This window comes from Carcharhinus amblyrhynchos, chromosome 24, assembly GCF_965287045.1.
Source record: "Carcharhinus amblyrhynchos chromosome 24, sCarAmb.v2.hapA, whole genome shotgun sequence".
NCBI classification, from domain to species: domain Eukaryota; kingdom Metazoa; phylum Chordata; class Chondrichthyes; order Carcharhiniformes; family Carcharhinidae; genus Carcharhinus; species Carcharhinus amblyrhynchos.
Window position 1 is genome coordinate 15,165,892 of NC_137347.1, and position 22,499 is coordinate 15,188,390.

The window sequence follows — 22,499 nt, forward strand, 5'->3', positions numbered from 1 at the left end:
TGCGCATGCGCTGATGTCGGCACCGATGGATCCGCGTGTGCACAGTGACCCGCTCAGTGGGATGCTGCCGGCCTCTCCTGTGGGGATAGGCCCCAACCCCAGATTTTCAGCATGATTTACGCTGGGACACTCTGCAGTGCAGAGAGGATGGGGGATTAATTTTGAAATTCCCACTGGGGGAAAAAAAACAGTGGGATTTACTCCAGTTTTCACGCAAATTCAACAGTTGGAATTTCTGTGGGAGAATCCCAGCCAGTATCTTTTATAAAAGTGTTCCAGACAATTAAGTAAATTGTAACAGGAAAACAGCCTTCATATGTCGTGATATTGATGGAATAAGATTCCTGGTGCTATAACGTGTAGTTATTTGGTCTCTTTGCAAAAGAAAAATTGCATGTGGTTGTGGGCCCTGAAACTGGCTCAAAACGGTTGAGTTTGGATTATTCCTGAAGGTTGTTTGAACACTGTTCCTCTTCTCTGCTTTCAGCTTCAACGTGGAGCCAGGCTATGACTTCCTTCACATTTATGATGGACCAGATTCTCTCAGTCCTCTGATTGGCAGCTTTCAAGGCCCGCAGCTGCCTGACAGAATCGAGAGCAGCAGCAACAACCTTTTCCTGGCCTTTCGCAGTGACGCCTCTGTCAGCATGACGGGATTTTCTCTTCAATATACAGGTAACTCATTTTCATCGAGACAGATCATCGTGTCGACAATGTTTAACAAGAACGTGCTGATTGTACCAAAGCCCCAGGGAACACTTCCAAGTGTAGTGCTGGTATGTGTGTGTGTGTGTGTGTGTGCAACCATGCATTGAAGTCTTTTGAAAAAAAGATTGTATAAGAAAAATAATTGAAGTGTCCTGTTGCCATCTGTTGCTCTTATTGTAGTGAAATGTCTGAGGGATTATGCAGCATAGTTGGCTGATTCTTGATAGAATTGTTTGGGTGCAGACACAGTTGCCATCATGTTTAAAGAGATGTTGCATGGCAAGTATGTTAACGGTGGGGTGAGCTGGGGAGAGGGAAGGTAGGGTTGATAGGGTCATGACCAGGTAAACAGGAAAGGAACAATCAAAACCAAGATAGTAAGCAAAATTGTTTATTTATTATTTATGTCACAAGTAGGCTTACATTAACACTGCAATGAAATTACTGTGAAAATGCCCTTGTTGCCACACTCCAGCACTTGTTTGGGCATACTGAGGGAGAATTTAGCATGGCCAATGCACTTAACCAGCACATCTTTCGGACTGTGGGAAGAAACAGGAGCACCCGGAGGAAACCCACACAGGCACGTGGAGAATGTGCAAACTCTACATACAGTCACCCAAGCCGGGAATCAAACCCGGGAGCCTGGCACTGTGAGGCAGCTGTGCTAACCACTGTGCTACTGCATCGCCCCTGGATTGCTGTTTAGTGATTGCTTGGAACAGGTTGCTCTCATGTCTTTCTGGCTGAGAGATGACAGACGGAATTTTGTTGAGAGGGTAAGAGACCCGCTATTGGAGGAGTGGCATCGACAGATTAAGTGGATGGCAGCCTGCCCTGAGTAGCTACTGGCCCAATCAGAGGACTCTGTAGCCTCAGCTATGTCACTGCGAGTGACAACAGTTCTCCGGCAGGAGTTCCAGGAGGAAGCAAACAAAAAGCTGATGGGGGCTCCAACACCAGGCAAGCGGAGTCTGGTGAAGGGGGTGGTCATGAGGTATCACCTGTCAGCGCACTCAGCACAAGAGCATCTAATTCATTGGGAGGGGCGTGGGGGTGGCAGGAGGTGCTTCCTTCATGAACCATGGAATGCTTATAAAGGAGGCATGGCAGCTTCCCCACACATTGGCCAGTCCTTTCAACACAGGCAAAATACCAATCTTGACAGTGGCTAGCCTTTAGTTACCCACTGATGTGGATCAGTTAACTTCTGGGTGAATGTCTGAGCTGTGGTCTCAAAGAAATAGAGAGAAGCAACACGTCACAGATCAATATTCATTGTTATTAAACAAGTGTCGTATAGATCAGCACTTGAAATGGATTTTAACAGATTTTACATGCTTAACTCCTGCCATAAGGGCTGTTAGGAACAGAAAATGTTAAACTTGGGATAAAAGCAAAATACTGCAGATGCTAGAATTTGAAACAATAACAAAAAATGCTGGAAAATCTCAGTAGGTCTGACAGCATTTGTGGAGCGAGAATAGAGCCAATGTTTCAAGCCTGGATAACCATTTGTCAGAGCTTTAAATCTAAATGTTAAACTTAGCTGCTTCCCTTGGGTACGCATAAAAGTTCCCATGGCCTACTTTGAAGAAGATAAGGGGATTCCTGGATAATGTTTATCTGTCAATCAATATCACAAAAACAAATGATCTGGTCATTTTCATATTGCTGCTTGTGGGAACTTGCTGTGCAAAGATTACCTGCCTGTTCCCTACATTACAGCAGTGACTATACTCCAAAATTACTTCCTTGGTTGTAAAGTGCTTTGGGATGCCCCGTGGACATGAAAAGGTGTTATGTAAATACAATTCTTTCTTTTTGTTTAAGGGAGCAGCCATTGCAATGAATGTTCATCCAGAAGGAACTCTTCCAGTGTAGACAGTACAACTATAACAAAACTTACTCCAACTTATCAATCAAAGAAAACGTTTAACAAAGGAACTTCATTACTCCAAACTTGAGGCCTCACCCTGGGCCATTCCAAGTAAAATAACACTTCCCAACAGGTTCTTATTTATACTGAGTCAGTTGGTCAACTGATCATCACATCATTCTGTCATTGGTTACATGGTTTACTGGGATAGCTGACCCTTACAACGTGTTACCATTGGTCACATTACAACAGATCCAATGCTATCATCAGTTACATCCTAACAATGAAGGCCATAAGCTGTGGAATTTAAGTGAGTGAATCGTGTTCCAGGAACGTGTTGAGCTAAATAAACATGAGCTTGTTAATATGAGGGAAATTATTGAGGTAATTGAAACAAGCTGACATTAGGACTATGGAGGAGGTTTCCAAAAATGCTCGAAACCATGACATGACTAACAGTCATAAATGAGTACCAAAATAATGAGAATCTAGGGATTCTCTAAAAATGCAGTCATAATTCGTGATTTTAAGCACCTTGTTGCAGAGTGTAAAACATATTTGTGTTGTGTTTTTTCTCACTATACGGGAATGTAACTGAAGTATCGCTTTACTCATGCCCTAATAAGGAACGCTGCTGAACAACTGCAAAGAGCGTGTGGCTTTGGAAAAGCTGCATACATCTTTTCAGAGAGAAATCCAGCTATTTTAAAACTTTGGGTAGAGGCAGGGTGGAAACAAAGTGTACAGGAGAGGAGGAAAAGAGGAAAGCCGGGGGTGGGGGGTGAGATTTGTAGCAGGGTGACATGGTGACACAGTGGTTAGCTCTGCTGCCTCAAAGCGCCAGGGACATCCGGGTTCAATTCTGGTCTCAACTGTGTGGAGTTTGGACATTCTCCCCGTGTCGGCGTGGGTTTCCTCTGGGTAGTTCCATTTTCTCTCGCAGTCCAAAGATGTGCGGGTTAGGTGGATTGGCCATACTAAATTACCCTTAGTGTCAGAGAGATTAGCAGGGTAAATGGGTGGAGCTACAGGGGTAGGGCCTGGGTAGGATTGTTGTCAGTGCAAACTTGATGGACTGAATCATCTCTACCTGCACTGTAGGGATTCTGTGATCCTTTGTCTTGAAGCCTTAGCAAATTGAGATTTGGAGTGCTGCCAATTATATGTGGACCATTGACTAGTTTGAAGATGAGTATCCATTCCCTCACTCCAAAAACATGGCAGATTCCTCTGCTTAGAGCTTTTGATCATGCATTCATCCTTATCAGAAGCAAAATACCGTGGATGAAATAATCCAAAATACAAACAAAAGTTGGAAATACTCAGCAGGTCCGGCAGCATCTGTGAAGAGAGAAACAAAGTTAATGACTAAAAGTAGGTGACATGAAATGTCAGAGGTGGGGTGTGTGGGGAGCGGGAAGGGGGCAGCGGCTGGGGTGGGGGTGGTTCGACTGTTCACACCAATGGGATTCTCTGGTCTCACTGACAGCGCACCCCCTCTCATGGGTTTCATGGCAACATGAGATGATATCAAAGGGAAATCCCATCGACAACAGCGGGACAGGGGAATCCTCCACCAGCGAACAGCAAGTCACCTCCCACCGCCAAGAAACACGTGGCTGGGAGGATACAGAATTCCCTCCAAGATCTCTGTTTCTCTCATCAGACCATTTTCCAGGCATTCTAAAGCAGGGTATAGGAGCATAAGTTACTCGGAGTATATGTGCATAAGCCATTGAGGGTGGCAGGACAGATTGAGACTAAGTTTATTATAACAGATGGGATCCTAGAATTTATTATTTGGGGCACAGAGTACAGAAGGGAGTAAACTATATTAAACTTGTGTTAAACCCTGGTTCAGCCCCAAATGGCATATTGTATTCTGCTCTGAGTGCAACACTTTGGCAAAGATGTGAAAACATTAGCGAGGATACAGAAAAGATTCATCAAACTGCTTTCCAGGGGTGAGAAAATCCGTTCCAAACAGTTGAATGTTGCTGCAAAGACAGGTAAAGGGTACTAATTAGTTGGCCAGTCAACTGATTGGTTAAGCTGTTGCTTTGGAAAAAGCAACAGGGAATGTCATAGCTCCCAGGTAATTCAAAAAAGGTGTACAGTTTGAATATATTCCTTTTGTTTGCAGGGAATGGGTTCCTGTATATATATATATATATATATATATATCTGTGTATGTAGCCCCTAGCAAGTATGAATAAGCCATGTCACAGGCTTGACTACGATCTTAAGGTGGCTGTTAGTGTAGCTATTAACACACTCAGGATTGTTCCGCAAGTGCTGTCCAAATCCAGAATCAAATCTAATGGTGGGCATTTTGTTTTGGGTTTTGAGAGTGCGGGTTGGTTGAATATGGTTTGTCCTCTGCCTATTAAGAACACCCAAAGAATATACCAATATACCTGGCTTCACACTGGCAGTAAAATTCAGATTGCAATAGGCAGAAGAGCTTTTTGGAATGATGATAGTACCCTGTTAGTGGGAAAATACCACTTGCACCGCCATTGCTGGGTAACAATGTGAACCCGCTTGTTTCTCCTGTTCAAATTTTCAATCAGTCAGAGTTGACTTATGAACGTTGACTTGACTTTCCTCCTGTAACATAAAATTTTGAGATCGTTTGAAATTTGGCATTCCTGTATTTGTCCCAACGGGTGCAAGAATGAAAGCTTCAGCAATATGTTTTTCTTTTCAGCAAAACTTCAATTTTGTAGATAGTTTGGAGAATTTTTAGACTGGCATAGTTAGCACTGCTGCCTCACAGCACCAGGGATGAAGGTTCAATTCTGGCCTCGGGTCACTGTCTGTGTGGAGTTTGCACATTCTCACTGTCTGTGTGGAGTTTGCACATTCTCCAGGTGGTTCAGTTTCCTCCCACAGTCCCAAGATGCGTGGATTAGGTTGTTTGCTAAGTTGACCCTAGTGTCAGGGGGACTAGCAAGGTAAATATTTGGGTTTACAGGAATAGGGCCTGGGTGGGATTGTGGTCAGTGCAGACTCAATGGGTCAAATAGCCTCCTGCACAGAAGGGATTCTATGATTCTAATTTGGGATAGTTCTTCCTGGAGAAGAAAAAGTTAAGGAGAGATTTAATAGAGGTACTCAAAATCATGAGGCGCTTGGACAGAATAGATAGGGTAAAACTGTTCACGTTGCTGGAATGATCAAGAACAAGAGGACACAAAGTTAAGGTCATTTTCAATAGATGCAAAGGTGACAAGAGGAAAAACTATTTTTGCTGAGTGTTTGGGATCTGGAATGCACTGCCTGAGAGTGTAGTGTGGGCAGGTTCAGTTATTTAAGAGGGAATTGAATTATTATCTGAAAAGGAAGAATGTCAGAGCATTGGAGAGACGGCAAGAAAGTGGCTTTGGATGAATTGGTCCTTCAGAGAGCCAGCACACAAACAATGGGCTTAATGGCCTCTTTCTGTGCCATAACCATTCTGTGTGACTTACAAAGTGTTTCCAGGATTTTCTATATTCATCTTACACGTAGTAGACAGTAGATGTTGTGTCAAGTGTGGCCGATTTTCCACCTTCAATTGAGACAATGACATTTTCTAAAAAGGCAAATCTTGAAACAGAGTTGTTTGGTGACATTTCATGTATAATCATCTCAATAGCATGACACTGCTTCCAGCCCTTATTGCTATGACCATCTCAGCACGAGGTCAAAGACAAACATATAGGAGGCAATTTTCCTATCCACAGCACACGCTGAGAAAATTATCCCCACAACCATAATTTGCCCTTGGGCGAAAAGTAAATTACAGGTTGTCCAGACAGGGTCAGCTTCAACCTTAACCTGCATCTCGCCCAGCTGCTTTCAGGTTTCTGCAGAGAAACATCAATTCAAAAGCGAAATACTGCAGCTGTTGGAAATTTCAAGCAAAACTGAAAACGGCGCAACTCCTCAGCAGATCAGACAGCGCGTGTGAGTGAAACGGGGTTAATGAGCAGCAACTAATGCCTGTGATGGGGGTTCCACCCATTGGGTGGTGTGACTCCTTTCAGGAAGACCTGCTGTATTGTGCCCCTCAGACACATAAATGGCCAGCACTCGCCCCCACCTCACCCACCTACAACCCCTGCCTCCCCACCACCGCACCCCCCCAAGAATCTCCCAACCCATCAGTCACCAAGTAGCAGTGGCAGCTTTGGAAATGGTCCCAGGCAGTGGTCTGGGATCAGTGAAGATGCAGGCCTCAGGTGAGTGAGGGCAGGATGGAGCTCTCCAAGTTGGGGTTGTGGGAGATTACCCATGCGATGGCAAATGGGTATTAATTGCGTACTTAAGAGCCTCAGTTTGAGACAAGGTGGGAAAGCTGTGCAAAAGCTTCCTGCCCCAAACTTAACCAGGGTAAAGACAGTGAGATGGTGGGGTCTCCACCTGGCACCCGCCTGACTGGTTAAATTCACCCACTCACCCTTAACCTGAAGGCAGTAATTTCCATCCAACACTTCAAGAAATGAGGAACTTTGATCAGAATTTCTGTCCTGATGTAGAAGCACCATTTTCCTCTCCTCCTTCTTTATTCATGTTTGATTTTTCTTTCTGAATTTTGATATTTCTCCCCAGTATGTAAGGCATGATGAATCATAGAACCCTAAGTGCGGAAAGAGGCCCTTTGGCCCATCGAGTCTGCATTGACCACAATCCCAAGCAGGCCAGAACCCCATATCTCTACATATTTTAGCCACTAATCCCTCTAACCTGCGCATCTCAGGACACTAAGGGGCAATTTAGCATGGCCAATTAACCTAACCTGCACATCTTTGGACTGTGGGAGGAAACCGGAGCACCTGGGGGAAACCCACGCAGAGGAGAATGTGCAAACTCCGCACAGACAGTGACCTGAGCCAGGAATCGAACCCAGGTCCCTGGAGTTGTGAAGCAGCAGTGCTAACTACTGTGCTACCAAGCTGCCAATGGGGTTGAGATGATAGGGTGGGTAAAGCAGTGGCTGCCAAGCCCTTCACAGTGCTACCCTTAAATTGGGCAATTTGTCATCACTCCCATTGAGGTGGTGACTCCCTCTGTTCAGTAAACCCCAAGAACCGTTTGGCTTGGATTTCCAGCGCAGACTCATTACTGTGCCGTGATCCTTTGATAATCGTTGCATGCTTCCTATGTAACAGTTTGAAGATAAACAAGTGTCAGCTCCAGAGATTGGAGTCATTTCCACAAGTAAACACAGAAAAGGTTTATTTATTTCTGAACTGCTCTCATAGCAGTACCTGTAAACAGTCTTGCTTGGATGTGCTCCTCACTTGCAATTAACAACCGTGGAAATGAGTTCGCTGGAGAGCACATTGGTAGCAGATTAAAAAAAATGAAACACTTCAAGTCAAGTACCACTGTGCTCTTGCTTGCAACATGGGAAGCATGGAAATGTTCTGTTAGTATTGTATTTAATGGTAGTTGGACTGATGCAACCATTAAACACAGTAATAAGAGTCGCCTGTGCTACACCTCAAGAATTTTTCACAGCTCAGCTGTAAAAGTTTTGATTGCCTCTAATGCAGTGTTTACGTAAATGAATGAAATGACTCTCACACGAAGAAAGTGCTCCTTAGCTCTCACATCTGTAACATATTGCCATCGTGGGTTTGCATTCCTCAGCTCACCACAGTCTGAGTCAGTGCTGATGCTCCTGTTTAAGTGGGTGCGAAACTAAGCAGTTTAACAGAGACCTGTCCGTGACGTGAATGGACCTCCCGGCTACAAATAAATTGATTAAGTGCTGGTTAGGCAGTGTCATTTCACTATTAAAATGTAGGTTCCAATTGTATCTTTAATTCATTGACATCATTTAAATTCTGGCAGATGATTGGTTAAGTCACCTGTGTGCAACTTATTGAGAGAAGAACTTATAAATAGAGAATATAAGTTGTCACAACTGTACACATTGTTAGCCAGATGCCTGAATTGAGATGAATTAGTTGTTCCTCTTGCTCCCTTCCATCACAGCCACCTCCCCCCCCACTCCCTTCCATCACAGCCACCCGTCCCCCCCCAAAAAAAGTGGCCAATTGACCTTATTAACAATTTTGTTGTCAGCTCATTAAATTCAGTGGGTCCAAAACAGGCTGAGAGAGGGGCGCCCAGCCACTGGTGTGCAGAATAAGTGAACTGTACCTATTTTGGCAGCAGAAGGGATCATGACCCTCCAGGAATTATGGGACCACAAGGGAGCTGAGCATCCAGAGGTCATTGTGAGGGAGGTTGATGGACATGGGATTAAAGTTTTCTGAGATTGGATAAGCAACGATGAGGATCAATATCCTCACGAACAGTTACAGAGCCCTGGCAATAAGGAGGCAGTGGAGAGGAATGAGTGATAGGAAGGCAAGGGAGATCATTAAGTGAACTATCGTAGAAAAAAACTACATGGACCGGTCAGAAAACCAATGCCATACACGATTGCACCTATCCAGGCAGATGGTCACTGAGATTTGTGCCTTTGATCCAGAATATCTCACAGCCAATAACACAGCTTACCATGCCACATCAGTAGTTGTCAAATTTCTTTACCTCTGTCTCTTTCCAAGGCCAAGGATTAGCAGCAGATCTTGGTGGCATCTCCTGGGTGGTAGCAGACTATAGCATCTCATTGATGTTCCAATTGCAAAACCTGAGGGGAGCGCCTTGTAGGTGCAAGGGAAGTGTGAGTCACCTCCAACACTGAATTATCTGTGCTGCAGGGCATCTTTGATTGCATCCTTGTGACCACAGGAAGCGATTCCACTCCCTAAGCATGCAGCTGATCAGTGACCATGAGGAGTTTCATGCATGTGGCAGCTTGCTATTCTGGCAACTGCTACAATGCCTTTATTGTCCAGCAGTCTGGATATTTATTTTTCATTCATCTACAGGATGTGGGCTTCACTGACTGAGCCCAGCATTTGTTCCCCATCCCTAACTACCCTCTATTTCAGAGGGCATTTGAGAGTCAATGTAGCTGCTGGCAGAGAGCAAATATTAAATAACCCCTTTATGTCGATGGATCATTTCAGTATCGCTGCACTTGCAGTGGGAGCTTTGCTCACAGTGAGCATGAGGTGGAGATTGGGCTTGTTAAGATTGTTTCAGGGGATATGGGTGTCACTAGCTCAGTGCACGTTGATACCATGTGTGTTGTCACATCTGCTCCCTGAAAATGCAGATTACCTGTGCAACACACATTGTTGAATCTACCCGACTGGATTCACACTCAATTGTTGTGTTGTGTGATGGTTAATTCTAGACTGTTTACATACCGTGCTTGTGGAATTTAAGAAAACCTCATCCCTGAATGCTGGAAGTTCCAGCGAGTTGCTTAGCTAAACAATTGTTGTCAACTGCTGTTGACTACATAAATGCAAGGGGTCTTTTTTTTAAAGTTCATTTATGGAATGTGGGTGTCGCTGGCTAGGCTGCATTGACTACACATCCCTCAGTGGTGGTGAGCCGCAGCCTTGAACCACTGCAGACAAGGTGTAGGTTTTTAAAATTTTTTTAAAACTTTATTCCAATCCAATCAAGTCAAATTAAAGCCAATTCAGAGTCCCAACAAGTTGGGACATTCCCGATCCAAGCTGACAAGACAGGGCTCTCACCTCCTGTCTTGGGCTTGATCTACATGATCCAAGCTGATTGGAGTAGGTGTAGCTCCACCTCCAAGGCTTGATCTCATTTGCATCTTAGCCAAAAGGCCAAGATGCTGCTTTAAAAAATTGCTTCAAATGAAGCTGAAATGTAACCTAATGACTTCAACCAAGTACAGCATGTCGATACTCCATTTGGTCTTAGCCAAAACGCCGAGAAGTAATCTCTTGCAAGCGTCTCGCACATTGTGGCTATCTGCTGTGTTCTCCATAATGTGGCCCTCCAGAGAGATTGTGAGCCTTGTGAAGAAGGCAAAGCTCTGGAAGGATATAGTTGATGGGTAGCCAATCTTTCAAAACCTTAGAACTGCTTACAATAATCGCCAGACATTCGAGAAGCACAAGGCATGGACCAGCTGTACAGACACGCTATTACCCACACCATCCCTGACACTGTTCATTGGCATTGCGACCCTCCCGAGGGGCTCCCCTGCCCAGCCCCTAACATGCCCTTTCCCACAGTAAGAAATCTCACAACACCAGGTTAAAGTCCAACAAGTTTTAACTTTAACCTGGTGTTGTGAGACTTCTTACCCCAGTCCAACATTGGCATCTACACATCATGCCCTTCCCACCAAGAGCCTCCTTGTTTGTGATTCCCGAGGCCCTGTCTCCCCATACAGCTCCCTGGCCCAAGGGGCATTGCCCACAGTTGCTTTTCCAACCTTCACATCTTCCTGTCCACTGCTGCCATTCTTCTCATCCAGTGCCAGATGTTCCAAACGGACAAAAGGACCCACCAATGTGGGTGTACCTGCACTGGTGGAAGGTACACTTGTTTGATCTGACAGTGCTGGCTCTCCTATCTCAGATGCTTGTAATCCTTTTGGTGATGTGACAGTGTTCTGGTGCTCATCTTTCTCAATCAACTCTTTGGAAGAAACAAGAAGCAGATCCTGAGAACTAGCCATCAACAGCAGAAGCCTCAACAGTGCTGAATCTTTAACATGCCATCTTATAGGGAAGAATTCATGTCATTCCCTTCATCTTTATCAGTGTATCTTTTTTTATTCATTTGTGGAACATCTATAAGGTGCTTGTGACATTAGCTTACTCCACACCTGGAGTACTGTATGCAGTTTTGATCTCCTCACTTGAGAAAGTATATACGAGCACTGGAGCGGGTCCAGAGGAGATTCACTAGTTTGATTGGGGAGTTGAGAGAGTTGGCTTACGAGGAAAGACTGAATAGACTGGGCTTATACTCACTGGAATTCAGAAGAATGAGGGGAATTCTTAAAGAAACATAATGAAGGGAATAGGTAAGATCGAAGCAGGGAGATTGTTTCCACTGGCAGGTGAAACTAGATCTAGGGGGAGCAGATTAAGGATTGAGTTGAGGAGAAACTTCTTCACCCAAAGGGTTGCGAATCTGTGGAATTCCTTGCCCAGTGAAGCAGTTGAGACTACCTCATTGAATGTTTTTAAGGCAAGGATAAATAAATTTTTGAAAGTAAAAGAATTACGGGTTATGTTGAGTGAGCGGGTTCGTGGAGCCGAACCCATGTAAAGATCAGCCATGATCTTATTGAATGGCAGAGCAGGATTGAAGGGCCAGATGGCCTACTCCTGCTCCTAGTTCTTAATTCTTAAGTTCTTATTATGGCCATCGCTGGCTGGCCACTACTGTCCATCCCTTGTTGCCTGAGGGAAGTTGAGAGTCAACCACATTCATTTCGCTCTGGAATCACCAAACCTGCCATCCAGACAATTAACAACCTCTGCCAAAGCCATGGGCTGTGACAGCACCACTATACCCACACCCCAATCCCCACCCCCCCCCATCCCCAAAGGGCAGGACCTGGAACTGGTCAAGATGTCAAGTGCTGACCCTGGAGCAAAATTCTGCTCAATGGGCAGGATTTTCCAGCCAAGTTTGCCCCAAGACCAGAAAATCCCACCCAAGGTCAGCGAATATTTGCATGATCTGCGTCCCACCTGTTACGACTCACACGGTGAGTGGGACAGTAAAATGCTACTCAGTATCTTTAACAAAGCAATCATGCTGAGATGCTACCTAGAGAAGAAGCAAGTACAAAGCAGTGGAGAGACAGCCAATGTTTTGTTGTTCGGGAGATTTTTACAGATGGAGGAAAGAAGCAGGATGAAGGGGTTTTAACAGGGTGTCTCAGAGAGTAGGCAACAGCTAAAGGCACTCCCAACAATGGTGGAGCAGTAGAGGGAATGCTCAAACCCCCAGAGCAGGAGGAGGGCTGAATGTTGAAACTTTGCAGTGTAAGAGATTATAGAAGCAAGTGAAGTTAGACTTTGGAGGAATTTGAAATTGGGAAGAAGATTTGAATTTGAACCGTTGATGGCAAGGCATATCTGTCTATGTTAGGTACACATGGATGTAGGGGCATTTCAGAAAGGATTTTACAATCTGTAAAGTGGACATCCTGTCATCATGAAAGACACTATGTAAACTTGTTTGATTTGTTATGATTATTCTCCCATCTCCACCAAACCCACTTGCCCCCACTCCCAGACTAACATGGAGAGAAGTTCTATTTGACAGCTGGACAGGTGAGTGCCATTGAGTTGTAGCTCATATTATCCAGGAAATGTATAGTTTGATGCAACTATTTTATTTGAGTACTTTGTGCTGTTGTATCACAAATTGCCTTTAATATTACAATAGCAGAATGGACATAACCTTTCCAAAGCTTGAACTTCAATGGAATAAGTTCTTACAAAGAAATAAACGGCCAAGTGATTAACAATTTTAATGCATTTTTTCTAATTAAAGAAAACCCCCGAGAATCTTGCTTTGACCCTGGAACAATCAAGAACGGCACAAGGGTGGGAACATACCTCAAGCTCGGATCCACAGTGACCTTTTACTGTGACAGCGGCTATGAGATTGTTGGTTATTCAACTCTGACTTGCATCATGGGAGGAGACGGAAAACCTTCCTGGAACAAACCCGTTCCATCCTGTTCAGGTAACTGCATTCCAAGTGGAAAGGGTCAGTCTCGATATGTATGTACAAAATGTAGCTTGCAATAGCAGGTCACCACCATGCTAGAAGGAAAAATGTCAATATTTTAATCCTCTCTTTCTTCCCCTCTGCTATTCCATTTTCCAATGCTTTTTCTTTCCAATTTTTTAAAGGCCAACTTGGCGTGCACCATTAGTGTCCAGGTACCTGGGCAAGTTATTTCTTCTCAATGAATGTGCATAGCCAATTCATCACACTGGCTTGCTTTCACTCTCTTATTTTTCACACAATGATTACATTCTCATCAACTCCCTGAAAGACATGATTAGCATTAAAGCCTCATTATAGAATTCACAGGAGAGACTTTTCAATGATTTTGTTTTGTCTTCAACATATTTGTATTGATCTTGTGGAACAGATCTTCCTTTATACAACCTGCCCAGTTTTTATTCTGTGATAAAAGATGGCACAGTGGTTAACACTGCTGCATCATAGCGCCAGGGACTCAGGTTCGATTCCCGGCTAGGGTCACAGTCTGCGTGGAGTTTGCACGTTCTCCACGAGTTTCCTCTGGGTGCTTTGATTTCCTCCCACAGTCCAAACATGTGCGGGTTACATGGATTGACCGTGCTAAATTGCCCCTTGGTTTCATGGGAACTAGCTAGGGTAAGTGGGTGGGTTAATGGCGATAGCACCTGGGTGGGATTGTGATCAGTGCAGACTCGATAGACTGAATGGCTACCTTCTGCACTGCAGGATTCTATGGATTTGCAAGCCAGATGAGTTCTGCAATGGATGAGTGATGAGCTGGGCCAGATTTCCATTGATGCAGTGAATGCGAACATTGATGCCCTTTTGCTGTGTTTGTTTGTGTCACGGGTTATTACTGGACAAGAGAATCAGGGTTGGCAAATACATCTATGTGCAGGCATGCTCGAAAGTACTCTCTTGGTTAAAGGTTGAATAGCAAATCTTCATTCTCTGTTAAGGGAACTGTACTGATTTAGAATCATTGAAATAGAGTCATAGAAACCCTTCAGTGCAGAAAGAGGCCATTTGGCCCATCGAGACTACACCGACCATAATCCCACCCAGCCCCGTATCCCTACATATTTACCTGCTAATCCCTCTAACCTAAGCATTTCAGTAGTCTAAGGGACAATTTTTAGCATGGCCAATCAACCTAACCCGCACATCTTTGGATGGAATTGGTGGAATGCAATCTTGCATCTGAGAAAGCTATCAATTAAAAGTGAAGTATAGTTTATTTATTGTCACAAGTAGGCTTACGTTAACATTGCAATGAAGTTACTGTGACAATTTCCCAGCCGCCACGCTCTGGTGCCTGTTTGGGTACACTGAGAGGGTATTTAGCATGGCCGATGCACCTAAGTAGCACACCTTTCAGACTGTGGGATGAAACCGGAGCACCTGGAGGAAACCCATGCAAACATGGGGAGAACGCGCAATCTCCACACAGACAGTGACCCAAGCTGGAAATTGAACCTAATTCCCTGGCGTTGTGAGGCAGAAGTGCTCACCACTGTGCCATCGTGCAAGCAAGGAATAAAAACCATATAACCAAATGTTGGTTGGTGGGTTTCATGAAACAGCTCAAAAATAGTTATGAAACTACAGCCAGGATCATAGAATCCCTACAGTGCAGAAGGTGACCATTTGGCCCATCAAGTTTGCACCCACCACAAACCACCCAAGCCCTCTCCTCTTAATGCCTATTTCCCCTTGTTTGTCCACCTGTCATTAAGGGCCATCAAACATCAGGAAACCAATCAATTGTCTCACTCAGGAGATGATTTTGCAAAGGTTTATCAGCAGCAAACATTATTTTCTGAATTTTCTAAAAATAATATTTCTGATCCAATCACGTCACACTTAATAATTCATATTGGGTGACTAACCTTTCCGGTATAATTGCCTCTATAGTGTTTTACACTCCTGTGATGATTTTTTTTCTTTGGGTTACTTATTTCAGGGGCTTCAACCGACAGTTCCAATACTTCCATAAGCTTCATTTTTGGAAATGAGTCTTTGCTATCCTTTTATTCCAACATACAATGAGGCTTTATCAGGCATCTGTAACATGCTGCACTTTCTTCAAGTTTTAATTTTTTGATTTGAATTATTTGACGTTTGTTTCTGCTCCGTTACCGACTGAAGTGTCAAATATTCATTCCGTGCTTTTTTTAATCAGACGTTTCTCCTCTTGAAAAATTAAGTGACTCAAGTCATGAGCAATAGTGCACTCGTTTAAATTTAATGTTTTTATCTGGAATTTCTAATGATGCTGTAATGCACTTTGTAATGAGAAAACAACATCCTCTGTGTCACTCCATGGAATACCACAGAAGTCATGATGTGGGTATGCCGGCGTTGGACTGGCATAAACACAGTAAAAAGTCTGACAACACCCGGTTTTAGTCCAACCAATTTATTTGATAATAGATAGAACAGGCTGTTATATGGAGAATAGTTTGAGTTTGGAACATAAAAGGCATGAAAATAAAAAGTACCGTTTTTTAGTAATTTTAACCTGCTATTTTACACTGATTCCTTACATTGACTTGTTTATTATGCGCTATCAGAATTAGAATGCTTTCATCATCTAAATTTTGATCTGACCATTCGACCTGAATATAATCTTTTGAAAGATACGATTAGGTAATTTTATTGTATTTATTCATTAAGTATTTTAATTGTCCCTTTAACCTCAGTTTCCGAATAACTCAATACATTTAGTTTCTAAGCAAAATTAAATTTAGCACATCGGAAAAATTAAGGCTAGAGATAACTGTTGGTAGTAATAAATACATGATTTCGTACTTTGCAATGTCATTGTTTTGTGTGCACTTATAACATCAGAGTTAACTGGCTAGAATGTCGACACAGGGGTAGACCATATAACCCTCCGAGCCTGTTCTGCTATTCAATGAGGCCATCGGTGGGATCTTCTAGTCCCCTCTGCCGGTGGGGTTTACCAGTGCTGCCAAAATTGATCACCTTCTGACTGGCTCACGTAAGAACAGGTGGGCAGAAGTTGGAAATGAAAGACAACAATTGGAAGTAATCGTTGCACATGGATCACCATATTATGGTTCAATTTAAATGGTTAGAAAGTACTTGGATTAGGATTTCTTAATGCATAATGTGTTGTCAGTCAAAGAGAAGCCCCACTCCCTGAAATTACGTCAAGCGATCGGTACATTTTATGTAATTTTGGAAAGAGTTTTCTGCTTTGTTTTCCAGCACCATGTGGAGGTCAGTACTCTGTATCGGAAGGTGTGATTTTATCTCCAAACTATCCGAAGAACTACACTGGTGGACAGACATGTTTATATTCCATTATTGTGCCAAAAGACTATGGTATGGACACCACTCTCATAGAAACAACCTCACCCAAATTAAACGAGACCTGATCATCTATACAAGAATAGGGTTCACTTTTGACAAACACGGGGCAGCACAGTGGCACAGTAGTTAGCACTGCTTCCGCATGGTGCCAGGGACCCGGGTTCAATTCTGGCCTCGTTATCCCTAATTCTGCATGGGTTTCCTCCGAGAGCGCTGGTTTTGTCTCATACTCCAAAGATGTGCAGGGTTAGATTGATTGTCCCTTAGCGTCAGGGGGTTTATCAGGGTGAATACGTGGGGATACGGAGATTGGGCCTGGGTGAGATTGTTGTCAGTGCAGGTCTGAGGGCCGAATGGCTTCCTTCTGCACTATTGGGATTCTATATTCTATATTATTATAATGGTAACCTGCTGAGAAGATGCATTTTCGATTTATTACTTCTGTTCTTTTGACTGTTATTGTGCAATTATTTCCCAATTTCACCTTCCCTTGCTAAATTATTAAATTAGCTTTGTGTTCACAAAAGACTCATCAGAGAGTCATTCTTGAATCGTATTATCTGTATCCGAGACTTCCTCCTTTTCTCAGTTCTTGCGCAGACATAGAAGTCATTGGAACATTGTTGAGACTGTTAATTGAATTCATTTGTGTATTTTTTATTTGTTTGTTGATGGGTATTGCTCTAAATCAATCTTTTTATAAAGTAATTCTGGGAGGCTTGAAAATATCACGACATAAAACAATTCTAATTGATGTTGGAATTTTAACCTATCAATGTCTCTTTGCCTAATGAGTGTGTTGTCTTTTCCTCCTGTGCAGTGGTATTTGGCCAGTTTACGTATTTTCAAACAGCTCTCAATGATGTGGTGGAAGTGCATGATGGCCCAACCCAACATTCGCGGCTCCTCAGCTCACTCTCTGGCTCCCACACAGGTAATTCCATATCACTGGCTACAAAAATCACATATACGTAACATGCTTTTTTGGAGTACAATTGAAAGCCACGCTATATTCCATTAATTCAAGGGTTTAAAAGTGAAAAATGACAAGGGAGTGCATTGCAGAGCTCCAACAAGCCCTACACAATGAAATATTGTTCCACTGCACTTTCGATCACCAGGTACAGTACAAGTGATTGGTGCAGCAGCAGCATAGTGAGTGATGAATGCAGTAACTGAACAATAAGGGTACACCACTATTATCATTGAGTACACTTAAGGCAAAGAGAGACAGAAGTTTGGTTTCTCAGGGAATGCAGAAAATGAGGAATGAGTGTGAAATAACTCCTCCAATGCCAGCGTCCTTCACCAGATAAAAACAAATTACTGTAGATGCTGGAATCTGAAACCAAAAGAAAAAAATGCTGGAAAACCTCAGGCCTGGCAGCATCTGTGAGGAGAAAAAAGAGCTGACGTTTTGAGTCCAGACCCTTTGTCAAAGCTTTCTCTTTTGGTCCCTTCACCAGATTCTTTTTACTTACAAACCCAAGTGCATTCCTAAGAGTGCTACAGGTTCAAAGTCCGAATTCTGAGCGTCAGTAGCTCTGAAACATCTCTCTCTCTTTCTCTCTCTCTCCAGATATATAGTGTATATAGAGACGAGATTCCCTGATTGGGCAGGCAAAAGTTATCTCAATCAGGGAGCTCGTATGCTAAGAGGCCAACCTCAGAGGTCTTGTTGAGGTCACTACAGAGCAGTAAAGTGGAGTTAAGACAGAAGAGAACCCATATTCATATTGAATGGCAAGATAGTCTCGAGGAACAAGGTGGTCTACTCCTGCTCCTACTTCTTATCTTCCATGATTTCTGTAACAACTCTTTTCAAAGTGTAGTTATTCCAATCCAATGAATTGTTTAATTGAAGGGCCATATTGCTGACATGGACAGGAATATGATGTAAATGTGTGCTAGAAAACACAGTTGCAGAAATAAATAAAAATGGTTCAAACAGAACGTGAGTGTTCCACAAGGATCTGATTTTGCTGGTTGTATCAGCAGAGGCAATGTTTCGTAAGCACGCACATTCCAAATTCAACCTTAAGTTGCTTGTGAGCTAGAATTTTCAGAAAGGACTTTAGTTTAAACAAATAATTTAAACTCCTCAATCTGACCTCCTTTACGGTCTCAACCTGCATAGCGTACAGTCATGGCCTGCACGAGCAGCATACTTTTACCACACTCAGTTAATCATGACCTTCTCCTCTGTTCATTGCACACTGCCCAGTCTGAAACTGGAGAATTAATTACATCGATCTAAGACCTGAATACTCAGCCAAATAATCACACACAGATGCTGCCAAATAAAATATTCGCTGTGGCCTTTGAGAGGTGCTTGGATACATCACATACTGTTACATTGAAACTGGTTTTAAAATTGATAATTGTTTTCATGGTTAGCTTATCCACCGTCTATAAATTAAGATTGCCCAACGTCCAACGCTTATTGAGCTGAAATTTCCTCCAATTGGTAATTGGGAAGGACAAACCCATTGGGTAGGATTTTCTGAACCCCATAGAGATTTTTTGCAGTGGTAGGTGGCCGGTCATTAGCTGGTGGCAGTATCTTCTGATCCCACCACTGTCGACGGAGTTTCCTATTGTTCACACCCTCTGCTGTTGGGATACACATGGCAGGGGGTCAAAGTCAGCGGGTGGGATGATTATGCCAGTGAGAATGACCAAAAAATCCCACCCGTTATCTTCAGTCCCACCATAAACTCCGTTCTAGCCCGCTCCCTGGCTGAACCAGACCGTTCACAAGCTTGGTGACCATCCATCCACATATTATACATTCATAGAATCCCTACAGTGTGCAAAGAGGCCATTTGGCCCATCAAGCCTGCGCCAACAACAATCTCACCCAGGCCCTGTCCCTGTAACCCCATGTATTTTACTCTGCTAATCCCCCTGACGCTTGGGGTCAGTTTAGCATAGCCAATCAACCTAACCCTGTGGGAAGAAAGCACAGCAGCCAGAGGAAACCCATGCAGACCCAAGGAGAAAGTGCAAATTCCACACAGACAGTCGCCCGAGGTCAGAATTGAAACCTGTTCCTGGCACTGTGAGGCTGCAGTCCTAACCACTGTGCCACACCACATCACTCAGACAACCTGCTTCAACCTGCATAACATCAGTTACTCCATCCCTCAAACCATCTGGTGCTGAAATCTTCAACCATGCCATTGTTACTGAAAAAGTGCACTATTAGTGCACTGTTATCCAGCTCCCATTGTCTATCCTCCACAAACCTGAGGTCATCCAAAACTCTCCTGCCTCTTGCTTAATTCGCAGCCAGTCACATGCACCCATCGATCACCACTATGCGCGTTGGCATTAATTCCCGTACATTTACTAGGGCGGGGGGACATAAGGCACAGTTGTTAGCACTGCTGCCTCACAGTGCCAGGGATCCAGGTTCAATTCCTGCCTTGGGTCACTGTTTGTGCACAGTCTGCACATTCTCCCCATGTCTGCATGGGTTTCCTCCAGGTACTCCCACCTACTGATGAAGGAACAGCCAGTTCTGAAAGCTAGTGGCACTTGCTACAAATAAACCTGTTGGACTTTAACCTGGTGTTGTTAACCTTACTGTGTTCATTCATTAAACCATAATTTCTACAAATTCAGAAGGTAATGTCACGAATTTGTGCTGATGAATGGATAGTTCTGCGCTGTGTACCCATGTTCATTGCCAACTGGACTATGAACACCTAAACTCATTTGATGTTGGATCATTGGAGCTGTTGAGAGGAGACTTCATTCCGGCAGCCTCCATGAAGTCCTTGGGACAGAAATAGTTATGTATTCAGCCAATGACATTGGGAATGAGACCAGCACAAGCTGTTAAGCATGGATCCTTCTCTATTATTTATTCTCTTCCGAGCAGACCCCCTCTGCTCAAGTATGCACATACACTATGGTATCAGGCTGAGCAAAACACACAAAGCAATTTTCAGTAAACAACTGTCCACTCCTGAATCAATCTCATTCTAGATAAAGAAGACAGCATCATCTACTGTGTCCCTGATAAATGTTGTTGAGTTGAATCCTAACATTTCCCATTGGTTTGTTTTCCCACTTGGCTGTGTCAATCTGAGGTTTAGAAGCACAGTTCGTGCCACCTTTTGTTGATCGTGGGACTCTCGTCAGTACAACCAATCACAGTGGCACAGTGCCTCACAGCACCAGGGACCCGGGTTTAAATCCAACCTCAGGTGACTGTGTGGAGTTTGCACACTCTCCCCGTGTCTGCTTGGGTTTCCTCTGGGTGCTCTGGTTTCCTCCCACAGTCCAAAGATGTGTGAGTTAAGTGGATTAGTCATGCTAAATTGCCATTTGGGAGATTTTGCGGGGTTAATGTTGCGGGAATTGGGTGGGGAGTGGTCCTGGGTAAGAAGTTGTGCCAGAGACCTAGTGCAGACTTGATGGGCCAAATTGCCTTCTGAACTGTCAGGATTCTATGGATCCTTGGTAGCTTTTCTCCTCAGTGGGCCCAGTTTCTGGCGTTTTTTTGTTGAAAGCCCTTGAGTAATCAGTGCCACTATGGATAGCGTCCTGAAAGATAGTGATAGAATTGAGGATTTCTGATCTTCAATTCAATCCATGTTCAAAGAGTAAATATCAGTGCACTGAGATGCAGGAAGAAAATTCACATTCCACTCATCCAAATTGTTTAACATATTGGACCCAAATTCAACAACACACATACGTTGTTCAGTTCCAAGCAAATTCTTTCTGCAGACCTCTGAAATGAAGAATCTAGCCCAGCTGAATACATTTGCTAACCCAGAAAACAGCCATGATTCCAAAAACTCAACTGTTTAAAAATTGCCCGGAATGTAGATCAATGCCATGTGAAGATAAGGCGTCAGATGGAGTTCAATGGGACGCCAGCTTGCCATGGTCGAGGCTGCAAGTTTTTCCAGTTTCCACCTCTTTTATTTCAGTGAACAGAATCACAGTTTGCAACAGATTTAAAAATAACTGAACTGGGATTGTGAGTGCTGAAGGCCTGAGATTATTCTCCCTTCTATCTGCCCACTTTCCTCAGAGCATTTTGGTGCAAGTTTTGGCAGATTGGAGCCTGGCATAAATCGAAGTGTTTAACTTCAATGTGGTATTCTATTTAACACATCGTTATTCCGACCCCATATGTTAGTTTGCTTCCAGGCCCTGGTAATTCTACAAAGGCAGATTTGTCAAAGAAAACGGCAGTTGTTACATTTCCAATATACAACCTCTTCATTCATGTCCAAATTGCAGTTGACAGCAGTGTTTTGGAAACCCCCATCATAGGTGTCCTGGTGGCTGGGGTGTCGGGATTGCATTGAACAGGAAATCCCGTTGACTGTGATGGTATCAGAGAATCCAGCCACTGGCCAATGACAGGTCACCTCTGCTGGCACGAAAGATGCCTACAGGGGAACATAGAAAATCCTGTCTTGAATCTTAATGACACAGGCTGGACATGTCGCAACAAGTTCTTCAGCAGATTAGAGGGAGCTGCTCATATTGGTTTTTGACTCAAAGTTGTGAACAATGAACAAAGGAAGAATTGACCATAAGTCTGCTCTCAACTGATTTCAGCCCCACCTTGCAAATTGTCTCATTGGTTCAAACTGGCATCAAAGAGAAAAAGCTAACTTTTCATTTGAAAGACACAAGTACCAGATTTTTGCCACCTCACGGCCCAAAGCCAATGTTCTGTTCTGCAAGCCTCGCCCGCCCTGATTCTGGGGCAGGTGAGGTAGTAAAATTCCGGCCAAGGGGTGGAATTTTGCCACGTTTTGGCAAAGCGTGAACTCTGGCAGGAAATGTGGTGTGTAACCTGCCGGCTGCACTGCTAGCTTTTCCAGCCTTATTTTCAAACGCTTGACCGAAAATAAAACCAGGACTCCCTCACATCCCCCAGCCACCATGGACTCCATCCCCCCAGCTT

General features: G+C 43.7%; 1 protein-coding gene across 1 annotated transcript in view; it reads left to right on the forward strand.

The window, feature by feature from the left end:
• Window positions 1–22,499, forward strand: part of csmd2 (CUB and Sushi multiple domains 2) — a 1,720,603-nt gene that overhangs the window by 1,447,205 nt on the left and 250,899 nt on the right. The window contains exons 29-32 of the mRNA XM_080211135.1: window positions 488–675; window positions 13,001–13,195; window positions 16,457–16,573; window positions 17,382–17,495. Of these exons, the coding sequence (XP_080067261.1) occupies window positions 488–675; window positions 13,001–13,195; window positions 16,457–16,573; window positions 17,382–17,495 (614 nt within the window). The remainder of the gene's footprint in view (window positions 1–487; window positions 676–13,000; window positions 13,196–16,456; window positions 16,574–17,381; window positions 17,496–22,499) is intronic.